We start from the raw sequence: 21,200 nt of genomic DNA on the forward strand, positions 1-21,200 counted from the left end.
GGCGGAGCTAGGGCCCTGCACCAGAAACAATGCTGACAGCTCTCCACATGCGCATTGGAGTGTGCGCACATGCGCAGTAGCTCCTGCCCCAGCCTCTGCGTGCTGCAACGTGGGACCCGATGCGTCCTGCCCCTATCCCAGGCCGAGTGACCTACCGCACAGGCTGGCCTGCTGCAGGAGAAAATGCCTCATTCGGACCGGACATCAAGATCGTGTGGCTGCAATGGCATGTTGCAGTACATTTATAATTAAGTACATAACTCCATAATTGCAAAATACAGGAAGCAGTTAGCTCGTGTTTGGTTATTTTAAAATGCGATTTAAACACGATACAGCTCTCCACTTTGAAGCTAGCTTGAAAGCTCCAGTTCAGCATTTTATCTCTTGGGCTTTGTTTGAATAGCATTGCTGTTTGCTGCTCATTATGTTAATGTTTGCTAAGATTTGTTGTGGCAAGTAATGATTTGGTGCTTTCACCCAGAAACTGTCATATCCTCTCCATTTAGGACTTTTTGCAGAATTATAGTAGTGGGGCAAAAATCTCTCTGCACACGGTAAGGGCTGAAGTCCATTGGGGTTTTCTGTAGGGTCGTCTTGCTGAATCACTTAATTATCTTTAGTTGCGAGATTAGGGCAATTTAATTCAACTATCTTTATTTTTGTAGTTTAAGCTTCCATGAATGCTTCTGTTGTATAGTACATTAACTTTGTGAAGTTTGTCACATGATGTCCTGTATAGCTGTTTGATCCTATTCACATTCTTTAGTCAAGTCATTAAGTTCTGCTGCCCTCTGATGTACCTACCTGCACTGATTTCTTAACTCTCCAAGAATTTTCTGTGCAGCCACAAGTGGCCACATATGGTGGCCTAAGTTAGTTTGGAGTAACTATTAGCTGTCCAAAGTGGCCAAAATGGGCATAGGTGGTTGGTAATGCCTTTTTTGGAAAAAAAAAACGTTAAAAAATCCTAGCTCACTTACACTGGTGCAAAATGGGAATTTTTAAGATACTCCAGAAAAATCAAGTTGCTCCCAAAAAAATGGAGCAACTCCTGGCCAATTTTGAGCCCAATGAAAGGTGATCTAATTGAAACATGTAAGATTCTGAAGGGGATTGACAAGTTAAATGCTGAGGGGTTGTTTCCCCTGGCTGGGGAGTCCAGAATTGGGGGCAGTGTCTCAGGATAAAAGGTCAGCTATTTAAGACTGAGATGAGGAGGAATTTCTTCATGCAGAAATAGGAGTAAGCCATTTGGCCCCTTGAGCCTGCTCCACTATTTAATATCGCTAATCTGATCATGGACTCAGCTCCACTTCCCTGCCCCCTGCCCACTCCCCATAAAACCTTTATTGCCTTATTGCTCAAATTTGTCTGTCTCTGTCTTAAATATAATTAATGACACAGCCTCCACAGCTCTCTGGGGCAGAGAATTCCACAGATTTACAACACTGAGAAAATAAATTCCTCTTCATTTCAGTTTTAAATGGACAGCCCCTTATTCTGAGACTATGCCCCCTAGTTTTAATTTCCCGAGTGGAAATATCCTCTCTGCATCCACCTTGTCGAGCCCCCTTATGTTTCAATAAGATCGCACCTCATTCTTCTGAATTCCAGTGAGTAGTGGCTCAACCTATCTTAAGTCAACCCCTCATCTCCGGAATCAACCTAGTGAACCTTCTCTGAACAGTCTCCAATGCAAGTATCTCTTTCCCCTTTTAAATACGGAGACCAAAACTATATGCAGTATTCTAGGTGTGGCCTCATCAATACCCTGTACATTAACCTCCCATTTTCCCACGTTATACTCCATCTGCTAAATTTTTGCCCACTCACTTGGCCTGTTTTATATCCCTTTGCAGATTTCTTGTGTCCTCACAATTTGCTCTCCCACCCATCTTTGTATCATCAGCAAATTTGGCTACATTACACTCGGTGCCTTCATCTGTCATTGGCCTTAATTTTCCCCGGTCACTTGTACTGTTTTTTTTTGACGTGCTGTTTTTTCTGCCTTTTTTTTCCCCCCAAGTTTGCCCCTGTGATCTGTACCGGTGTAATTGACTGAGTTATGATTTTTCTAGGCCAGTTTTTTTTTTTTGTCATAGTTCCCTCATGTCTGTGCCGGTAGTGAGCGAGATATACAGGAACAGAAAACGCTTCCACTCCATTAATGCACAGCTCATGTGATGACAGGCATCATATCATATGTCAGTCAATGCAGGATACCCTGGGAGCACCCATGATGTGTTCATCCTATGTGACAGCGTTATGTCTGCCATGTTTCAGCAGCAACAGCCAGAAGAGCAGAGCTGGCTGCTGGGAGACGAGGAGTATGGCCTCGCCACCTGGCTCATGACGCCTCTACGAGTAACTTGGACGGCAGCTGACCGTGAATACATGTTGCACATTGCAACACGCAGCATCATAACACAGTACCATTGGCATCTTGAAACAGCATTTATGATGCCTGAACCATTCCGGAGGCTACTTGCTGTACTCCCCGGAGATTGTCGGTCAGTTCACTGTTGTGTGCTACATGCTGCATAACTTAGCCAGCATGAGTTAGCAACACCTGGTAGTGGAAGACCCACCTGAGGCGAGAGTGGCTGATGTGGAAGATGCAGATGATGAGGAGGATGACTAGGATGAGGAAGCCATGCAAGTGCCTGAGGCCGGAGCATGAAGGCCGAGGAGGGTGGGCAATCCTACCCCTTTAACGATTGCTCAAGCCTTTCACCAGCTCATCCGTGAACGCTTTACTGATGCCTGAGGGCTCAGCGACGACTATTCCACATGGACCGTGTTTACTGTTTGGAGCTGTTGTTAATTGAACATGATTCAGTTTTAATGTAAAATATATTTTATTCAAAAGTTTAACAATGTACTTTAATAACATTTTTCTTGTATCAAACATTACTTTAAGATCACTTTTTAAGATCACAAACTTGAAAATTTAGAACTTAGAAAAAACTTTTAATTTGAGAACAGTTATAACAGCAAAGAAAGGCTGCACCCATCCCTCCTCCACCTTATTGTGCTTGGTCTTGGACACTCCTCCACCCCTGCCCGCAGGCAGTGGCGCAGTATTTCTGGGCTTTGTACTAAGCTTATTCTTTCTAACATCTCTGGGGGGAGGAGGAGGAGGGGGGGGGTGGGGGGGGAAAAAGAGAAAGAAGCATCACATCAGAAGGCAAGTTGGATGGCCTGGCTTTGAGCTCCTCAGAGGCTGGTGTGGGGATTGGAGTGGGAGTGACAGTCAGTTGATTCTGTCGATTGGCACTCTGTCTGGGTGTGTTCCCTTATTGCAGCAGCTAACTCCAACTTGCCATTCCTCATGCGTCCTGACAGTGTCTCAACGACCTGCAACATTCCTCCCTCATGTTGAGCAAAACTGAACTACCTACAACATTCCCTCCCTCATGGTCAGTGAGTGACTTGGTTTGCACGACCTCTGACATTCCCTCATGGCCACTATTCCCTGACTGATGGTCCTGGATATCATTTCTATTTTTCATGTCATTGGTGTTACTTCTCCCGACAGTCTTGCTTGCCTCATCACTCACCCCTGATGGTGTCCAGGAGTGATCGGGTAAGGTCAGTGCTCTCTGCACTCAATGACATCATCTGAACCACATGTTCAATTCTGCACTTCAGGAGAGCGTGGTCGAGGTCTCCTTCCTCTCCTCCTCACGGGTGTGCCTCGCTGCGCCCCACTACTGGGACCCACAACCTTAGAAGGTGTGAAACCATGGAAAGTCCCAAATGCACTCAAACCACTAGTCACTGAAGGGGCTGGCACCTCCAAAGTCAGTACAACAGTGGGAGCTTCATCCAGCCCATCCCCTCCCCCTCACCCCCATGTTCTTGGTCTGGAGGGTTGGATTAAATGATCTCCTCTTTGGGCTCATCCACGTTTGAATCTTCTGCATTATCTGGGTTGGCCAAGTTCTGCAAAATATAACACAACAGTCATGGTTAGCAGCAGAGAAGGGGGCAAGGTGGGTGGCCTGAGTAGGCTCTCACCGCGCAGGCCAGGCAGCAGGCTGATTTGAAGGACCACGATGAATTTGCAGGACTTGCTCTCCCTTGAGTGTGGGCCCAGCTTGTGCAGTACAGTGTTTTTTTTTTTTTCCAGGCACGACCCATGAAAGCAGCGACCCTCGTCCAAGGATGTCAGTGGGTGCAGATTTGCCAGGGCTACTCCTGTTTGCGTTCTTTCCCTTTTTTTATGTACCTCCTTCCTCTGCAATGATAACCTAACTTTTTAAGAGGGTGTCTCTTTGCTGGGTGGGACATACAGATGGTCACAATTACAATTGCAATTGCATTGAATAAAAAATACTACTTGCACTAACTACTTGACCACGGTCCTGCCACTTTTTTTTACACTGGCTTCCAGATTTTGTGGTGGTCACCACTGTGCAGTAATCTTCTGCAACTTGGTGCCAGTGTTTCTTCTTTGGGTGTCCAGCTCCTGCCATCTGTTCTCAATCACCGTAACTAGGGCCTCAACTTCTTCCTGTCTTGTATTGCTGCAGTTGTGATTTTTTTTAATTAAATTTTTTTTTTTTCCTTTTTTTCCCCCCCCCCCCCCCCCATGCTCTCTCTCAGCATTCCTTCTCTATCTCACAACTGGCTCTTTAGCAATCGGCAATTTTGAATCAGAGCTGCATGTGCGTCCATTGTAACAATATCAAAACGTAACACTTTTTTTCTCCACGCAGAAGGTGCGGCATCATTTTTCGGCGCAGACAGCAGGCTCCACTCCCCCAGGCAACTGGACACGCTGTGCGGTGCCAAATTCGAATTATGCATTGGGGAAACTTTGGCAAATTATTTCTGGCCAAGTAAAACGGGTGTAACTCTGGCAATATGTCAGAAAATGGGCTTGGGGAAAATTGAGCCTATGAATATAGATTGTAAATAGTTGAGGCCCTAACACCGATCCCTGCGGCATCCCACTAGTTACTGTTTGCCAACTGACAAATGATCCATTTATCCCGACTCTCTGTTTTCTGTTCGTTAGCCAATCCTCCATCCATGCTAATATATTACCTCCAACCCCGTAAGCTTTTATCTTGTGCAGTAACCTTTTTATGTGGCACCTTATCAAATGCCTTCTGTAAATCCAAATACACCACATCCACTGGTTCCCCCTTATCCAGCCTGCTCATTACATCCTCAAAGAACTCCAGCAAATTTGTCAAACATGATTTCCCCTTCATAATTCCATGTTGACTCTGCTTGATTGAATTATGCTTTTCCAAATGTCCCGCTACTGCTTCTTTAATAATGGACTCCAGCGTTTTCACAATGATGGATGTTAGACTGACTGGTCTATAGTTTCTTGCTTTCTGTTTGCCTTCATTTTTTTAAAAAAGGGGTGTTACATTTGCAGTTTTCCAATCTGCTGGGACCTCCCCAGAATCCAGGGAATTTGGTAGATTACAACCAATGCTTCCACTCTCTTCAGCCACTTCTTTTAAGACCCTAGAATTCAAGTCATCGTTCGCCTTAGTTTGGAATATTTCTTTAAATGTTTGTGACTACTTATCGACTGTCATACCCTTTTTAATTTAATTTCCCAATTTACCTTAGCCAACTTGCCCCTCATTTGTGTAATTGGCTTTATTTAAGTTTAAGACACTCGTTGTGGACTTGAGTGTTTCACTTTCAAACCCATTGTGGAATTCTTCATATGATCATTCTTCCCCAGAGGATCTTTTTACAATGAGATTAATAATTAACCCAGTCTTATTACACAATACAAGATCTAAAATAGCCTGTTCCCTGGTTGGTTCCATGACGTATTGTTCTAGGAAACTATCTCAAATGCATTGCCAATTTGATTTGCCCAGTCTATGAAGATTTAAGTCCCCCACAATTATTGCATTATCTTTGTTACAGGCTCATGTTGATTTTAATACACTGTCCAACAGTATAGCTACTGTGTGGGCAGTATGTAAGCTAGTGTTCTTCCCCTTTTATTTTTTATCATCTCCACCCATACTGATTCTGCTTCTTGATCTTCCGAGACACGATTATCTCTTACTGCTGTCCTTATGTCCTCCTTTATCAGGGCAAATCCCTTTTCCATTCTGTCTTGTCTTTTTGAAATGTCAAGTACCCTGGAATATTCAGTTCCCAACCTTTTTCACCTTGCAACCACAAATCTAATGGCTGTTCAATCAAACCCATTTATCTCTACTTGTGCAATCAATTTGTCTGTCTAGTTATGAATGCTTCATGCATTCAGATAAAGAGCCTTTAATTTTAACTTTTTTTTTTCTCACTATTCCCTGCTTTCACCTTTGCTGATGCACTTTTACCATTAAACACTTTGTCCTTTCGTACCACACTCTGCTTGCCTTTACCGAAGTTACTACACTACTCCATTTCCTTGACTTTTCTTAAATTTCTATTTCCCCCTCGCCTGCCCCCCCCCCCCCCCCTCACCTTTTAGTTTAAAGCCTATCTACAGCCCTAGTTATCCGAGCCCTATTTTAAGTATAGCCCGTTCCAATGGGACAGCTCCCTCTCCCCAGTACTGGTACCAGTGTCCCATGAGTCGAAACCCCACACCAATTTTTGAGCCATACATTTAATTTTTGTTTGTCCCTATGCCAATCTGCACGTGGCTCGGGTAATAATTATTACCTTTTTAAGGTTATCCGTTATAAATATCGTAGCGAATCATTTACAATTGCTTCTTTTCCTGCTCCCACATTGTTCCCTCTGATGTTCCCCAAGATTTAACATTGGCCCCCTCCTATTTCTCATCTACATGCTGCCCTTCGGCGACATCGTCTGAAAACATAGCATCAGTTTCCACTTGTACGCTGACAATACCAGGCTCTCTCTCCTCCACTTCTCTCGATCCCTCCGCTGTCTCTCATTTGTCAGACTGCTTGTCCGACATACAGTACTGGATGAGCAGAAATTTCCTCCAATTAAAATTGGGAAGACCGAAGCCATTATCTTCATTCCCTGTCACAAACTCTGTTCCCTAGTCACTGATTCCATCCTTCTCCCTAACATGTCTGAGGCTGAACAGACAGTTTGCAACTTTGGTGCTATATTTGACCCTGAAATGAAGCTTCCGACCACATCTGTGCCATAATTAAAATAAAACCGCTGGTTTCCACCTCCGTTACGTCGTCTGTCTCTACACCTGCCTCAACTTCACCCATGCTTGTTACTTCGACTTGACCATTCCATCGCACTCCTGGCTGACCTCCCATGTTATACCCGACATAAACTTGAGGTCATCCAAAGCTCAGCTGCCCATGTCATAACTCGCACCAAGGCCAGTTCACCCATTCCCCCTGTACTCGCTGAACTACATTGGCTCCTGGTTAAGCAACGCCTCGTTTATTTTAAAATTCTCCTTATTTTCAAATCTCTCCAGGACCTCGTCCGTCCCTCCCTCATCATAGGCAGTCCTTTGAAGTTGAGGATTACCTGTTTCCACTCTGAGTTCTCAGATGACTGAGGAGTTCAGTGTGGAACCTACAGTTTCTGTCACGGGTGGAGCAGAAGGAAAGGGTGGTGGGGGAGCCAGCCTGGGTTGATTATTTTTGGTTTTGTTCTTGGCGATGGGACTTGAGGTGCTCGCCGCCCTCCTGGATGTCTTCCTCCATTTTGGGTGGTCGTGGGTCAGGGATTCCCAGGAGTCGGTGGGAATGTTGCACTTCGTCAAGGAGCCTTTGAGGGTTTCCTTGAAGTGTTTCCTCTGCCCACCTGGGGCTCGCTTAGTGTGTCGAAGCTCCACGTTGAGCGCTTGCTTTTGGAGTCTCATGTCGGGCATGTGGACAATGTGATGCGCCCAAGGAGCTGATAAAACATGGTCAATGTTTTGATGCTGGGGATGTTGGCCTGAGCGAGAACACTGATGTTGGTGTGTCTGTCCTACCAATGGATTTGTCCCTCCCTATCTCTAATCTCCTCCAGTCCCACAACCCCCCCCCCCAACCCCCAAGATATCTTTGTTCCTCTTGAGCACCCCTGATTTTAATAACCATTGGTGGCTGTGCTTTCAGCTGCCTAAGCCTGAAGCTCTGGAATTCTCTCAAATCTCTCTCCCTCTCTACCTTTCCTCCTTTAAGCCACTCTAAAACCTACCTCTTTCAGCAAACCTTTGGTCATCTGGCCTAATTTCTCATTTTGTGGCTCGGTGTCAAACTTTGTTTTATAGCACTCCTGTAAAGTGCTTTGGGATTTGTTGTTACGTTATGTTAAAGCTGCTATAATAAATAAAAGTTGTTGTTGAGTAAGGAAATGGTCAACGTCTAGGAACAGGGTTCCACTGCAATCATTTCGTTGGGGCATAGAACGATTACTAAGTTTTCTAGGCAAACCACAAGAAATCGCAAGCCTGCAGTATTTGTACAATTTTTGAAGGGCTAATGCGGATATGATGAGGGCAGACAATCGTAACCATCCCCCTATACTATCTGTAGTGAAGTCATTGCCTTTGATTTGCATTAGCCTATTTACATTTCAATTTTACAACATTGAAGTAAATGTAAAAGATGCTTTGCACAAATTTAACTATTACTTAAAAAAAAAGGCAAGCGCTCTGCTTATCCTTTTGTAACATTTTGCAACACAATATCTGCTGACACTTGTGTTCTTTTCTTAGAGGTCAGATGATTTCAGGTGAAGATTGTGATTTCATTAAAAAATTTGAAGCTGCCCGTTCAGAAGATAAACAGCGGATACTGGATAATGAAGGGCACCAGGTAAAATCTGAAATCAATGTGTATTTTCTTTTTTTTAAAATCTAATGCTTGTACTTATCGAGGTGAATGATGTCCATGTTGGTGAGTGGAATATTTTATGTTTTAACAATGCTGACAGATCAATTACGGCATGAGTTAAAGTTAGCAAAGAACATTCTGCTGTGCTACAGTGAACTTTCCATTTTCCATATAAGCATTCTTTTCTCCCCTGATTTTCTCTGTCCTGCAAAACCATAACCAGTGCTCCCTTTATCAAAAAGAAACACATTCTTAACTTCTCCGTCCTCTTGAACTCCTATCCTGGATCTAGTATTTCTTTATTCTCAACAGTCCATGATTACATTACATTTTTGTCCCCTCATTTTGGGGGCAAAGAAATTAAGTTGTTGGTGTTACCAAATGCAAGGCTAATATATTTACCAGACTATTTCTAAAGGCTTATCTGGAGTGCATTTAAAGTATGATTTTTGCATGTTGCAGAAATGTCTTGGTTGAGTTGATCTGGAAAGGGTAATTATTTGTTTATGTAATTCAAAATGTATAATGCTTGGGCATAGAGATGGAGATTACTGTTTTCTGATAGCTGTGGTAACACTCAGCTGATACAAGAATGGTTCATTAAAAAAAAATCTCCCATTTAAAATATACCGAACATAATTAAAGGCAGCTATTCTTGGTTTGAATATGCAGCAGTTAAGCTAGTATTAAAAATCATTTTTTAATGTAAATTAGATCCACTTTATTTCATGTGCTGTACAGTTGAAAGTAAAATTGTAAAAGACAACTTGCACTATGGCACCTTGGATAACCTTCTTGGCATCTTTCACACACTGCAAAGGTAGTCTATACAAATACCATGGGCTGGAAATTCATCAGCCTTTTGCTGTGTTTTTTGGCGGTATTGCTTCGTTTTGGGTAGAAAATGGTGTAGTGGGAAATTAATTGAAGTCTTTCGCCGGCGGTTTTGAAATACTGCTGGGGAGCGGACCGCCGGTGTGCAGCACTCCCAAAACCGCTTCCGCCTGAGTTTGGTCACTGTGATGACCCATGGAGGGGAAAAAACCACCAAGGATAAACCTGTTGGAGACGCCCTTGGAACGATGATGGGTATGAAACCCTGCAAAAAAGGTAAGTTTTTTAAAGTTTATTTTTAACTTCTCTTGTGGCGGTTCGCAAGAAAAAGGTCTTGTGAATGTTTTGCGATTTAAAATTTTTTTTAATATAAAATATTATAATATTTTTGGTGTAATATTTTTTGTTCCCCCCCCCCCCCACCCCCGGCCCAACTCGCAGCCTCGGACTAAAGTTGACGAAGATCGCAGTTTCCGCCACGAATCCTCATGCAACGCTGTTTCTTCTCCTCCCCCCCCCCCCCCTCCCAGGCCAGGTGGACTTGTCCCCATTTCTTTTCATGAATTTTCCATTGAGAATTCATAGCGGAGTCTTGGTGGTTTTTGGCTAGCAAACCAGTGGAGGTGGTTTTTGATGAATTTCCAGCCCATGCATGTTCCTGTTTTATCTCTACCTTTTGTAGATTTCAAAGTATTAATATGCATTCTGTCTGCTAATGGAAAAAGTAAGGCATTTCGGAGTTCCAAATTTTTATTTGTAATCCTTTTATTTACTGCAAGAAATAGCTGTTCCTACTGTGGATCCCAATATTGGGCAGAAATCCTAAGTTCATAAACTGAAGAACTGATTTGGTTTGTGATTTAGTCCCAATAACCGTATGTAATCAATGTTTTGGGTACAAGCATGCTGTCATGTGTGTATTGTATATTTTCAAAGATTTATAAATAAATGTGCCACTTCCACAACTTTTTGAAATGTTATATATAATGGTTATAAATAAATGCTTAAAGTCTGTTTTTTTTTTAAAAGTGTGCCAGAACCTTTCTGAATTTAATGGCCCACATTTCCAAGGAGCAAACTGTGCAGTACATTCTGACAATGATTGATGACATGCTACAGGTATGTTTAATATTGCAGGACATTTTCATTATGTAACATAGCATTTATTTTGAGCATTACATGTTTGTTTCCATGGGATGCTAATGTTATGAATTTGACAGTATTGCAATGCTTGTTGTGAAGAATGACAATGTAATGTGAATAGGTATTTAGCATTTACTAAGCATTTGTTAAAACAAAGGGATACAGGCACAGAGTTTTGTAAGTCAAGAGTGAAATTTTAATGGTAAATCCAGGGCAGGTGTCTGAATTCCTGATCTGTTCCCAGTACATGAAGCTCTGAGCAAGGACACTGAAAATGAAATGTTACCTCTGATTGTAGTCCAAGTTTTATTATATTGAAATATTTTTTGCCCAAATCTCCTTGGAGCAAACTAATTTTAACATTTATTCAAGGTTTTTCAAAAAATTGAGTATTTTCCACAGATTTAATACAATTTCTGTTCAAGCTCAAAAGTTCAACCATTTCAACTTGCCTCTTTCAATTTTCTCCCTCCTTCTGCTTAATTTACTTAGGTACTGACTTATAATTCCATTCGATTGGTAACTCTTTAGCAAAGTGCAAAGTTCATGTGTGATCTGAGTAGGTTGCCAAGTTATTCCATTGTACAGTGCATCGTAGCTGATCCTGTCCTTAGGTCAACACATGTTCACTTTTCTAGCAAGGATCGCTGGTTATCAATCACAAGTTACATAAGGCTAAGGAAAACTATTTGGTCTATCTCAGCTCATCTATCCATTCTGTAAGCACACATCACAGAATTCAATTATTCCATAGCCTTTACTTTCACTATCATACCTAGAAGTATGTTATATGTTAATCCATTTTTTTTCTACTGAACGTTTTGATATTTGTCTTTCACTAGTTTCAAAATTTGCTTGCTCTCGTGTCTTCCAGAGTGACCTTTACTGTTAACTTTTTTTTTTTAACCTCTAAGATCACCTGCCCCTTGCCTCTTTTCAAGGCTGGAAAAATGTCTGTTCCTCCAGTCTTTCCTCTGAAGCTAGGGAACAGTCTTGTGTTTCTTGCATAAATTAGGGCTTGAATATTTTGCTTGTGTCTGATCACAACTGGTTGCAGTACTGAAGGTGTTGTTTGAACAGAGCACGGTACAATTGAGAATGGGAAGACTGCCACTTTTTAATGTACTTTCTGGCCGAGCAACCCTGAGGCCAATTTTAGCACCTCTGTTCCTGCTTGAGTTCATTATAGATCAGGGATGGAACCTCTTACCTTCTAAGAGAAAAGAACGACGGGATTAAGAGTGAGAGATAAAGGAAACCGACTTTAAAAAAAAAATTCAGATTCCAACAATTAAAATCTGAAGGACTGAGACCCCATACTTGTAAAAATATGTTTTAAGTACCAGAGATTTGTTTGACAATTAAGATTTATCATGCCATTAAAAATGCACTTACACTGGAATGGACAAGCCCTAACTTTTTCTGGCAAGTTTAGTGGGTATATAATCATGCAATGACATGCCGTTTCCATGTATTTCAATGCCAAGTCTCTCCGTGAGATACCGGTGGAGCGCAGCTTCTGGAGTAGCAGGGCAATTTGGACAGCAAATTTTATTTTTTGCAACTAATTTGACATGGAATTAAATATTCTAACTGACATTGCCTGGTTCAGACTCTGCACTGCCCATTAACAATTCTTCAATGTGGTTGGTTAAGGAGATATAAGAACATTAGAAATTGGAGCAGGAGTAGACTATCTGGCCCCTCGAGCCTGCTCTGCCATTCAATAAGATCATGGCTGATCTGGTCTTGGCCTCAACTCCACTTTCTGGTCCTCTTCCCCATAACACGTGACTCTCTCGTCCTTCAAAAATCTGTATCTCCACCTTAAATATATTTATGGCCCAGCTTTCTGGGATGGAGAATTCCAAAAATTCACAACCCTCTGAAGAAATTCTTCTTCCTAGTTTGTTTTAAATGGGTGACCCTTGATTGAGACATTGGGCCCAAGTTTCGGGCCGCGCCTAGAACGGCGCAGCCCCGACCTGGATGCCTGTTTTTCGCGCCACAAAGTGCGCCTAAAAAAAAAAACTTAGATTCTCCGGTTCCCTGCTGGTCCTCTTGAGTCAGGCGCGGCGCAGCACGAGCAGTTGGGGGCGGAGCTAGGTCCCTGCGCTGAAAACAGTGCCGGGACTTCTGCACAGCGCCCAAAACTGTGTGGGAGGGGCCCGAAGCATGCAGCCCCTGGCCGAATGGCCTCACTGGGGCTGCGTGCATAAGGCTGCCTCCCACGCACTGCTCCTGCTTCCTCCCGACCCGACTCGACTCCCGCTTCCCCGCCGCCCCCCCGGACCTGACCCCAACACTGACCCGACTCCCGCCCTCCCCTGATTGATTTTATAGGTTGATTTATTGATGTTTTTATCATTTATTATTGATGATGGCTCTTTATTTGTAAAACTGAAGTGTTTAATGTTTGTAAACTTCCCTTTAAACCCCCCCCCCCCCCCCATTCACTACGCCTGATTTGTAACCTACGCCTGATTTTCTAAAGTGTAGACAAGCTTTTTTTCGAGCGTACAAAAATCTTCACTTACTCCAAACTAACTTAGAATGGAGTAAGTTTTCACTGCCGAAACTTTGAAAACTGGTGTAAGTGGCCGGACATGCCCCCTTTTGAAAAAAAAATTCTGTTCCAAAGTGAAACTGTTCTAACTGACTAGAACTGGAGCAAACTAAATGCCGAAAATTTGAATTTCTAAGATACTCCGTTCTACACCAGTTGCTCCAAAAAATCAGGAGCAACTGAGGCTGAAACTTGGGCCCTATGTCTCCTAGTTCCTAGATTCCCCCCATAAGTGGAAACATCATCTCTGCATCTGTCCTGTCCAGCCCCTTCAGAATCTTAACATCGTTGCTTGCTCTGTTCACGCAGTGTCGTTTTAAACAATCTTCCGTTCACTTGAGTGGTAGTGAATTCAGTCTTGTGGTTATGATCTCTCTTTTTTTTAAATCTATAAAAGTGGAGCATAATTTCTTCAGTGTATAACATAATTTACGTGGAGTTTTGTAAGCAGATTTGAACATCGGCATGCGCACACCCTTGTACGTTTATCTCTTCAAAAAGCTTGCGTGTATTTTTTTTACGGTGTGTCCTTCAGTTGATTCTTGCGCGCATGTTTACATTTCTCCAAGTTGTGTACATCAACAACATTTTGCATAAGTTGCAGTATGTATAGGGGTGTTTATAGTATGACACTACAGGTACAACGTCCCAAATCCGGCAACCTCGGGACAGAAGCCTTGCCGGTTTTTAGGTTTTTCTGGATTGAGAAGAAATTCCGAGATCCTGAATCCGGCAACCTCTGGGGCAGAGAGTGTCCGGTTTTCGGAAAATAATTCCAGATTTCTGACTCCTCCATCTGGAATGTGCTTTTCTTAAAAAAAAAAATCTTGTTTTTGGAATTCTGGATTCAGGATGTTGTACCTGTACTATAAACATCCCTAGTCCTTCAGTCTTGAACACCTCGCTGTTGCTATTTTGTAATTCTTTATTTCACTTTTTTTTTCTCCTGTTGTTAAACTAGGATCTCTCCTCTTCCACCCCCCCCCCCCCCCGCCCCCGTTACCAACATGCAGGTCCAAAATTTCCTGTAGAGGGTGCTGTGCTATTTAGCACTTTAATTACAGTAAGTTCTGGTGCAAAATCCCATAGTCTGTGGGCAAGTGTAATGAATGGCTTGTGCTGTTCGATTGCTGCTAAGTGCAGAATTCTGCCCATTATCTGCTAGTCTTATACATATTCACTTTTACCCCTTCTATTAGAGACCATGAGGGTAATCTTTGTGTGGAGATGGAAGATGTTGGTAAAGTTCTTAATGAATACTTTGCATCTGTTTTCACAAAGGAAAGGGGCAATACAGATACTGCTACCCGCCCTCTTGTATAGCTCAGACATGGACCATATACAGTAGACACCTCAAATCACTGGAGAAATACCACCAACGATGTCTCCAAGATCCTGTAAATCCCCTGGGAGGACAGACACACCAACGTTGGTGTCCTTGACCAGGCCAACATCCCTAGCATTGAAGCACTGACCACACTCGATCAGCTCCACTGGGCAGGCCACATTGTTCGCATGCCAGACACAAAACTCGTAAAGCAAGCGCTCTACTCTGAACTCCTTCACAGCAAATGAGCCTCAAAGCCTCCCTGATAAAATGCAGCATCCCACTGACACTTGGGAGTCCCTGGCCTAAGACCGCCCGAAGTGGAGGGAGTGCATCCGGGAGGGCACTGAGCACCTCGAGTCTCATTGCCAAGAGCATGCAGAAACCAAGTGCAGACAGCGGAAAGAGCGTGCGAAAACCCGTCCCACCCACCGCTTCCCTCAATGACTATCTGTCCCACCTGTGACGGGGACTGTGGTTCTATTACTGGACTGTTCACTCACCTAAGATCTCATTTTGAGTGGAAGCAAGTCTTCCTCAATTCCGAGGGACTGCCTAAGTACTGCAGGAATAGAATATGGCCAGGGTGATCTGGACTAGTTTCGAACACCTGGATGGGTCGGAGAGGAATTTTCCCAGATTTATTTCCCCTAAATTGGCCTGGGTTTTTATCTGATTTTTGCCTCTACCAGGAGATCACATGGCTCCGGTTGGGATGGAGTGTAGAATGTTTTCAGTGTAAGGGGTGTCGCAGGTATGTGGGGCACACTGGTTGAGCCAGATGCTCTTTACTTTTCCGCCATTGTTCATTGTTCATAGGTTTATATGTAACCTTTAGGGCTGCTGACTGTGGGCCGTGCAGCTCTTTGGCGGCCGGCGTGAAAACGATGGGCCAAAATGGCAGCCTTCTGCGCTGTAAATTTCTGTTTCTATTCTTCCATTTTAACACCCTGCTTCCTGATTATCTTTAGTATTGTTAGCCCTAATTTTCTCTCATGCCTTCATTTTGATTGAATAGTTTTAATCTGTTTAGCCACAGAACCAGATTTTTTGACTTTTTTTTTAAACCTTGTTTGGTATATTTTGATTTTGTATGCAATCCACCTCATTGACGATTCCCCACTATTGATTAGTCATCCTGTTTGCCAAGATTCCTTCCCACTTAATTTGGGTCATATCCAATTTCTCATTGAAGTTTGCCGTTTCGCAGTCCAGCTCCTTTATCTTTGACTCTTCATTATCCTTTTCTGTTTTTACATTGAATCCAATTATGTTGCTACTATTTCCTAGTTCTGTTATTCTCACCAGCTATTTGCCCACTTCATTTCCAAGACTAAATCAAACATTGTTTCTTTCCCTGCTGGATGAGAAATATAATGATCCAGGAAGCAGTACTGGATACATTCTAAAAAGTGATTTCCCTCTTTCGCCACATGCATTAACTTTATTTCAGTTTCTTTTGAGATGGTAATAACACTGGGTGATTTTAACTCTGTTGTTCTTGCATATCCCTCTGAACTATCTGCATATCTTCCCCTCTATCTTATCCATGTTTTTTGGTCTGTAATGCACGCTGCGAATTGTGCTTTCTTCAGCACTGATTCTAATTCAATTTCTTAGCGCATCCTTATGTTCTGTTGCTGGAGAAATCATATTTTAAGATTGGCATGACAGTTAACCCACAGGAAGTATTTAAGATTTGTTCGCTGATTGCAGTGTGTTCAGTGCCATTCACAACTTCCCAGATAATGAATCAGTCCATGCCCGCATGCAGCAACACCTGGACGGCATTCAGGCTTGGGCTGTTAAGTGGCAAGTAACATTTGTGCCACACAAGTGCCAGGCAATGACTATCTCCAAAAAGCAAGAGTTGAATCAGCCCCCCTTGACATTCAATGGCATTACCACTGTTAAATCCCCTGGGGGGGGTCACCATTAACCAGACATTTAACTGGACCAGCCACACATACAGTGGCAACAAGAGCAGGTCAGAGCCTGGGTGTTCTGCATCAAATGTCTCGCCTCCTGACTCCCCAAAGCCTTTCCACCATTTACAAGGCACAAGTCAGGATTGTGATGGAATACACTCCACATGCCTGGATGAGTGCAGTTCCAACAACACAAGAAGCTCGACACCATTCAGGACAAAGTAGCTCGCTTGATTGGCACCCCATCCATCACTTTAAATATTTACTTCCTCCACCACTGGCGTACCATCTACAAGATGCACTGCAGCAATTTGCCAAGGCTTCTTCGGCAGCACCTCCCAAACCCGCATCCTAGAAGGGCAGCGGGTGCATGGGAACACCATCTCCAAGTCTCACACCATCCTATCTATCGCCATTCCTTCAGGGTTGCTGGGTCAAGATCCTGGAACTCTTTCACCACATGGACTGCAGTGGTTCAAGAAGGCAGCACACCACCACCTTCTCGAGGGCAATTAGGGATGGGCAATAAATGCTGGCCTTACGAGCGACGCCCACGTCTCATGAATGAATTAGAAAAAAATATTGGCTGCTAAATTTAGTCGGATATCCTCTCCTGGGGTGTCATAATAAAATAAACCTTTTTTGAGACTAGAACTGTATATGGACCTATATCTGGAAAGCTGGTTAGTAAAAATAGTTTATTAAATGTGTTTTAAATAGTTTATAGCTGACAAAATCTGCTGACCCTGCCATATTTGAGATAGTTGGAATCTGTTATGCATTACATAAGACCAGTTGTTCATAGAAGCCCACTTCCAGAGAAGGGTATCTTGCCATGCTCATTATTAATGGTGTTTAGGTTTTGTATGCATCATTACTCATGTTCTGAGTTAATGGTGTCTACCATCTTCGTTGTGTTGTATGTAAAATTCATTTTGATCTCCATCAGAACCTTCTCCAATGTCTTGATAGATTATTCGCTGGAAGATTCGACATTCCTTTTTAGTAGTGGTCACAGGCTAATCTCTCCCTCTTCTTTTTTTCTTTTTCTTTTTCTTTTTCTTTCTCTCCCTCTCTTTTTCTCTTTCTCTCCCTCTTTTTCTCTTTCTCTCCCTCTTTTTCTCTGTCTCTCCCTCTTTTTCTCTTTCTCTCCCTCTTTTTCTCTTTCCCTCTCTCCCTCTCTTTCCCTCTTTCCCTCTCTCCCTCTCTCCCTCTCTTTCCCTCTTTCCCTCTTTCCCTCTTTCCCTCTTTCCCTCTTTCCCTCTTTCCCTCTTTCCCTCTTTCCCTCTTTCCCTCTTTCCCTCTCTCCCTCTCTCCCTCTCTCCCTCTCTCCCTCTCTCCCTCTCTCCCTCTCTCCCTCTCTCCCTCTCTCCCTCTCTCCCTCTCTCTTTCTCTCTTTCTCTCTTTCTCTCTTTCTCTCTTTCTCTCTTTCTTTCTCTTTTTCTCTTTTTCTCTTTTTCTCTTTTTCTCTTTTTCTCTTTTTCTCTTTTTCTCTTTTTCTCTTTCTCTTCCTTCCTCCTCTTTCCCCCTCTTTCCCTCTTTCTCTCTTTCCCCCTCTTTCTCTCTTTCCCCCTCTTTCCCTCTTTCTCTCTTTCCCCCTCTTTCCCTCTTTCTCTCTTTCCCCCTCTTTCCCTCTTTCTCTCTTTCCCCCTCTTTCCCTCTTTCTCTCTTTCCCCCTCTTTCCCTCTTTCTCTCTTTCCCCCTCTTTCCCTCTTTCTCTCTTTCCCCCTCTTTCCCTCTTTCTCTCTTTCCCCCTCTTTCCCTCTTTCTCTCTTTCCCCCTCTTTCCCTCTTTCTCTCTTTCCCCCTCTTTCCCTCTTTCTCTCTTTCCCCCTCTTTCCCTCTTTCTCTCTTTTTCTCTCTTTCCCCCTCTTTCCCTCTTTCTCTCTTTCTCTCTCTTTTTTCAAAACTCCCTGGAGGAGCTTTCCAAAGATAATTTCAATATATGGAGGTGGTCATAAATATTTGAGGAAAAATCTGACATTGCACACAGCTGCAATAGTGACCCTTGCCTGTGACTTTTGTATTAGGTAGTTGGCTGGAAAAAGATCAAATCTATTGGTGCATATCCTACATACTACATCTGCAAATCCAATAAAGGTAAAAGCTGTTTTCTTGGGCCAACTACAGCAGCAACTGTTTGCACTTCTATAGTGCCTTTTATCGTAGTAAAACATCCCAAGGCACTTCACAGGAGCATTATAAAACAATGGAGGGAGCAGCGTGCGGTGGCCCATCATGGCCTGCAAGACCATCAGCAGGTCAGGGCCATTACAGGGACCAGCGTGAAGGCATGCCATTTCAGGCAGCAGCGTGTACTGCTGCAGGAGGGTGACGGCTGCGAAGCCAGGTCGCTGATTGTAGTGTGGGCAGGCACAGCAGGAGGGGGCGAAGGAGCGGCAAGAGTTTGTAGATGGAGGTGACCAAGGCTCGGAGGAGGTGAGAGCATTACGGGCCAGCCCACACTGCGATATGTATGCGCGCTGGGTCCGTGCAGCAGAGCTGGTCTCCAGTCGTCTTGGTTAATTCTTGCCACTAGTCCAAGATCTGGCTCTCAAGCCCGTGTGGCGGCTGGTGTGCAACGTTTATAAAAAAAAAAAATTCCACACGCAAGGCATCTTCCACCCTTCAAGATGTAGTTTGGGATCTGGAATATTGAAACACCTGTGAACTCATCCCTTATTGGTGTGGAAGCAAGGCTTCCTTGTTTTGAGGGACTGCCTATTATGATGATGATGATCTAAAACAAAATTTGACACCGACCACATAAGGAGAAAATAGGGCAGATGAGGAGCTTAAAGGAGGAAAGAGGTAGAGGCAAAGAGGCTCAGTGCCTTGAAACTTGAAAGCATGGCCGCCAATTGAGCGATTAAAATTGGGGATGCTCAAAAGGTCTGAATTGGAGGAACACAGATCTTGGTGTGTGTGTGCGTGCGTGGGGGGAGGTTGCTGAAGGAGATTAGTGATTTGGGGTGGTGAGGCGTGGAGGAGATTAGTGGTATTTATCCCATGTAAACATCAGGACCACAGATTTGCAATGTCTACATACGTCAAATGTGTTTATTTTTTTAAATGCATTCTGGGATTTTTTTTTATACTGGTGCTTTGGCAAGTCAATTTCATAACTGTCCATTCTGTGAATAATGTAAATGACTGCCCTTATATATTTCATGTGTTTTATTTTGATGCCTTACCATTTCTAAAGTTGAGAATACAGCTGAGATAGTATTGAAGATGCACCACCGAAATGTAGATATTTGGTATTTAGCAGTTCTGGAGAAAGGAAACTGCTTTTAGCTGCAGTCCTGACCTTTGGTAACACTGGAGGATGGTCCCTGGGGTTTGTGTAGAATTGGGGTCAGAGTCCTGGAGTTTGACAGTACTGGAGTGGGTTGCTGGTGTTTGGCAGCATGGAGATATCCTTTTGATCTGACAGTGTGGAAGTGGGTATATAAAACTGAGACTAAAGTGTAAGTTACTAAGTTTTCAATTGTGTGTATTGCAAGTTGATTTTTATATCGTCAGTACTAAGGAACACGTTTACGGTCAAATCATTAAAGTTTTCATTTTAGCTAAGAGTAAATGTTATATGTATTGATATAAATAGTGTTTGCTTAAAACAGGAAAACCACCAACGAGTCAACATTTTCTTTGATTATGCCAAAAAAACCAAGAACACTGCCTGGTCCTACTTTTTACCGATGTTAAATCGACAGGATCTATTTACTGTTCATATGGTGAGTAAAATGTTGTGTTGTAACTGCTTTTTAAAAAAAAAAATTATCCAAGTAACAATACAGAGGATTAAGAACTGTTTAATTACTAGTTGATCTCATCTCAAGGATTTGTATGTATTGAGCTTTTATATCCTTCCTGCTGCAAGATGGCATGTCAAAATGGAGTCCTTGCACTGCCCCAGCTTACCCACGCTGCCTCAAAACTCTTTTGCATTCGAGTAATCATCCAACACAAACTATAGGGACTCGGCCAAGCTTGATTGGTTTTGGGAAATCGCATGGTCATGAAAATTCTATTCTTAGTATGCTGGGTGGTGGTCATCTTTCATATGGTAGTAGCACAGTAAATAAAATGTCAATATTCAAGTTGGCTATCCAGGCCAAAGTTTCCACTGCAACAGCATGGATATAGATACATAGATACATAGAAACATAGAAAATAGGTGCAGGAGTAGGCCATTCGGCCCTTCGAGCCTGCACTGCCATTCAATGAGTTCATGGCTGAACATGCAACTTCAGTACCCCATTCCTGCTTTCTCGCCATACCCCTTAATCCCCCTAGTAGTAAGGACGACATCTAACTCCTTTTTCAATATATTTAGTGAATTGGCCTCAACAACTTTCTGTGGTAGAGAATTCCACAGGTTCACCACTCTCTGGGTGAAGAAGTTTCTCCTCATCTCGGTCCTAAATGGCTTACCCCTTATCCTTAGACTGTGACCCCTGATTCTGGACTTCCCCAACATTGGGAACATTCTTCCTGCATCTAACCTGTCCAAACCCATCAGAATTTTAAACGTTTCTATGAGGTCCCCTCTCATTCTTCTGAACTCCAGTGAATACAAGCCCAGTTGATCCAGTCTTTCTTGATATGTCAGTCCTGCCATGCTGGGAATCAGTCTGGTGAACC

General features: G+C 43.1%; 1 protein-coding gene across 2 annotated transcripts in view; it reads left to right on the forward strand.

The window, feature by feature from the left end:
• The window catches only part of atp6v1h (ATPase H+ transporting V1 subunit H), a 145,541-nt gene that overhangs the window by 13,286 nt on the left and 111,055 nt on the right, over positions 1 to 21,200 (forward strand). For both annotated transcript variants that reach the window (XM_070875768.1, XM_070875777.1), the window contains exons 3-5: positions 8,639 to 8,738; positions 10,620 to 10,709; positions 20,177 to 20,290. In XM_070875768.1, the coding sequence (XP_070731869.1) occupies positions 8,639 to 8,738; positions 10,620 to 10,709; positions 20,177 to 20,290 (304 nt within the window). The remainder of the gene's footprint in view (positions 1 to 8,638; positions 8,739 to 10,619; positions 10,710 to 20,176; positions 20,291 to 21,200) is intronic.

Source organism: Pristiophorus japonicus, chromosome 1, assembly GCF_044704955.1.
Source record: "Pristiophorus japonicus isolate sPriJap1 chromosome 1, sPriJap1.hap1, whole genome shotgun sequence".
Taxonomy (NCBI): Eukaryota; Metazoa; Chordata; class Chondrichthyes; family Pristiophoridae; genus Pristiophorus; species Pristiophorus japonicus.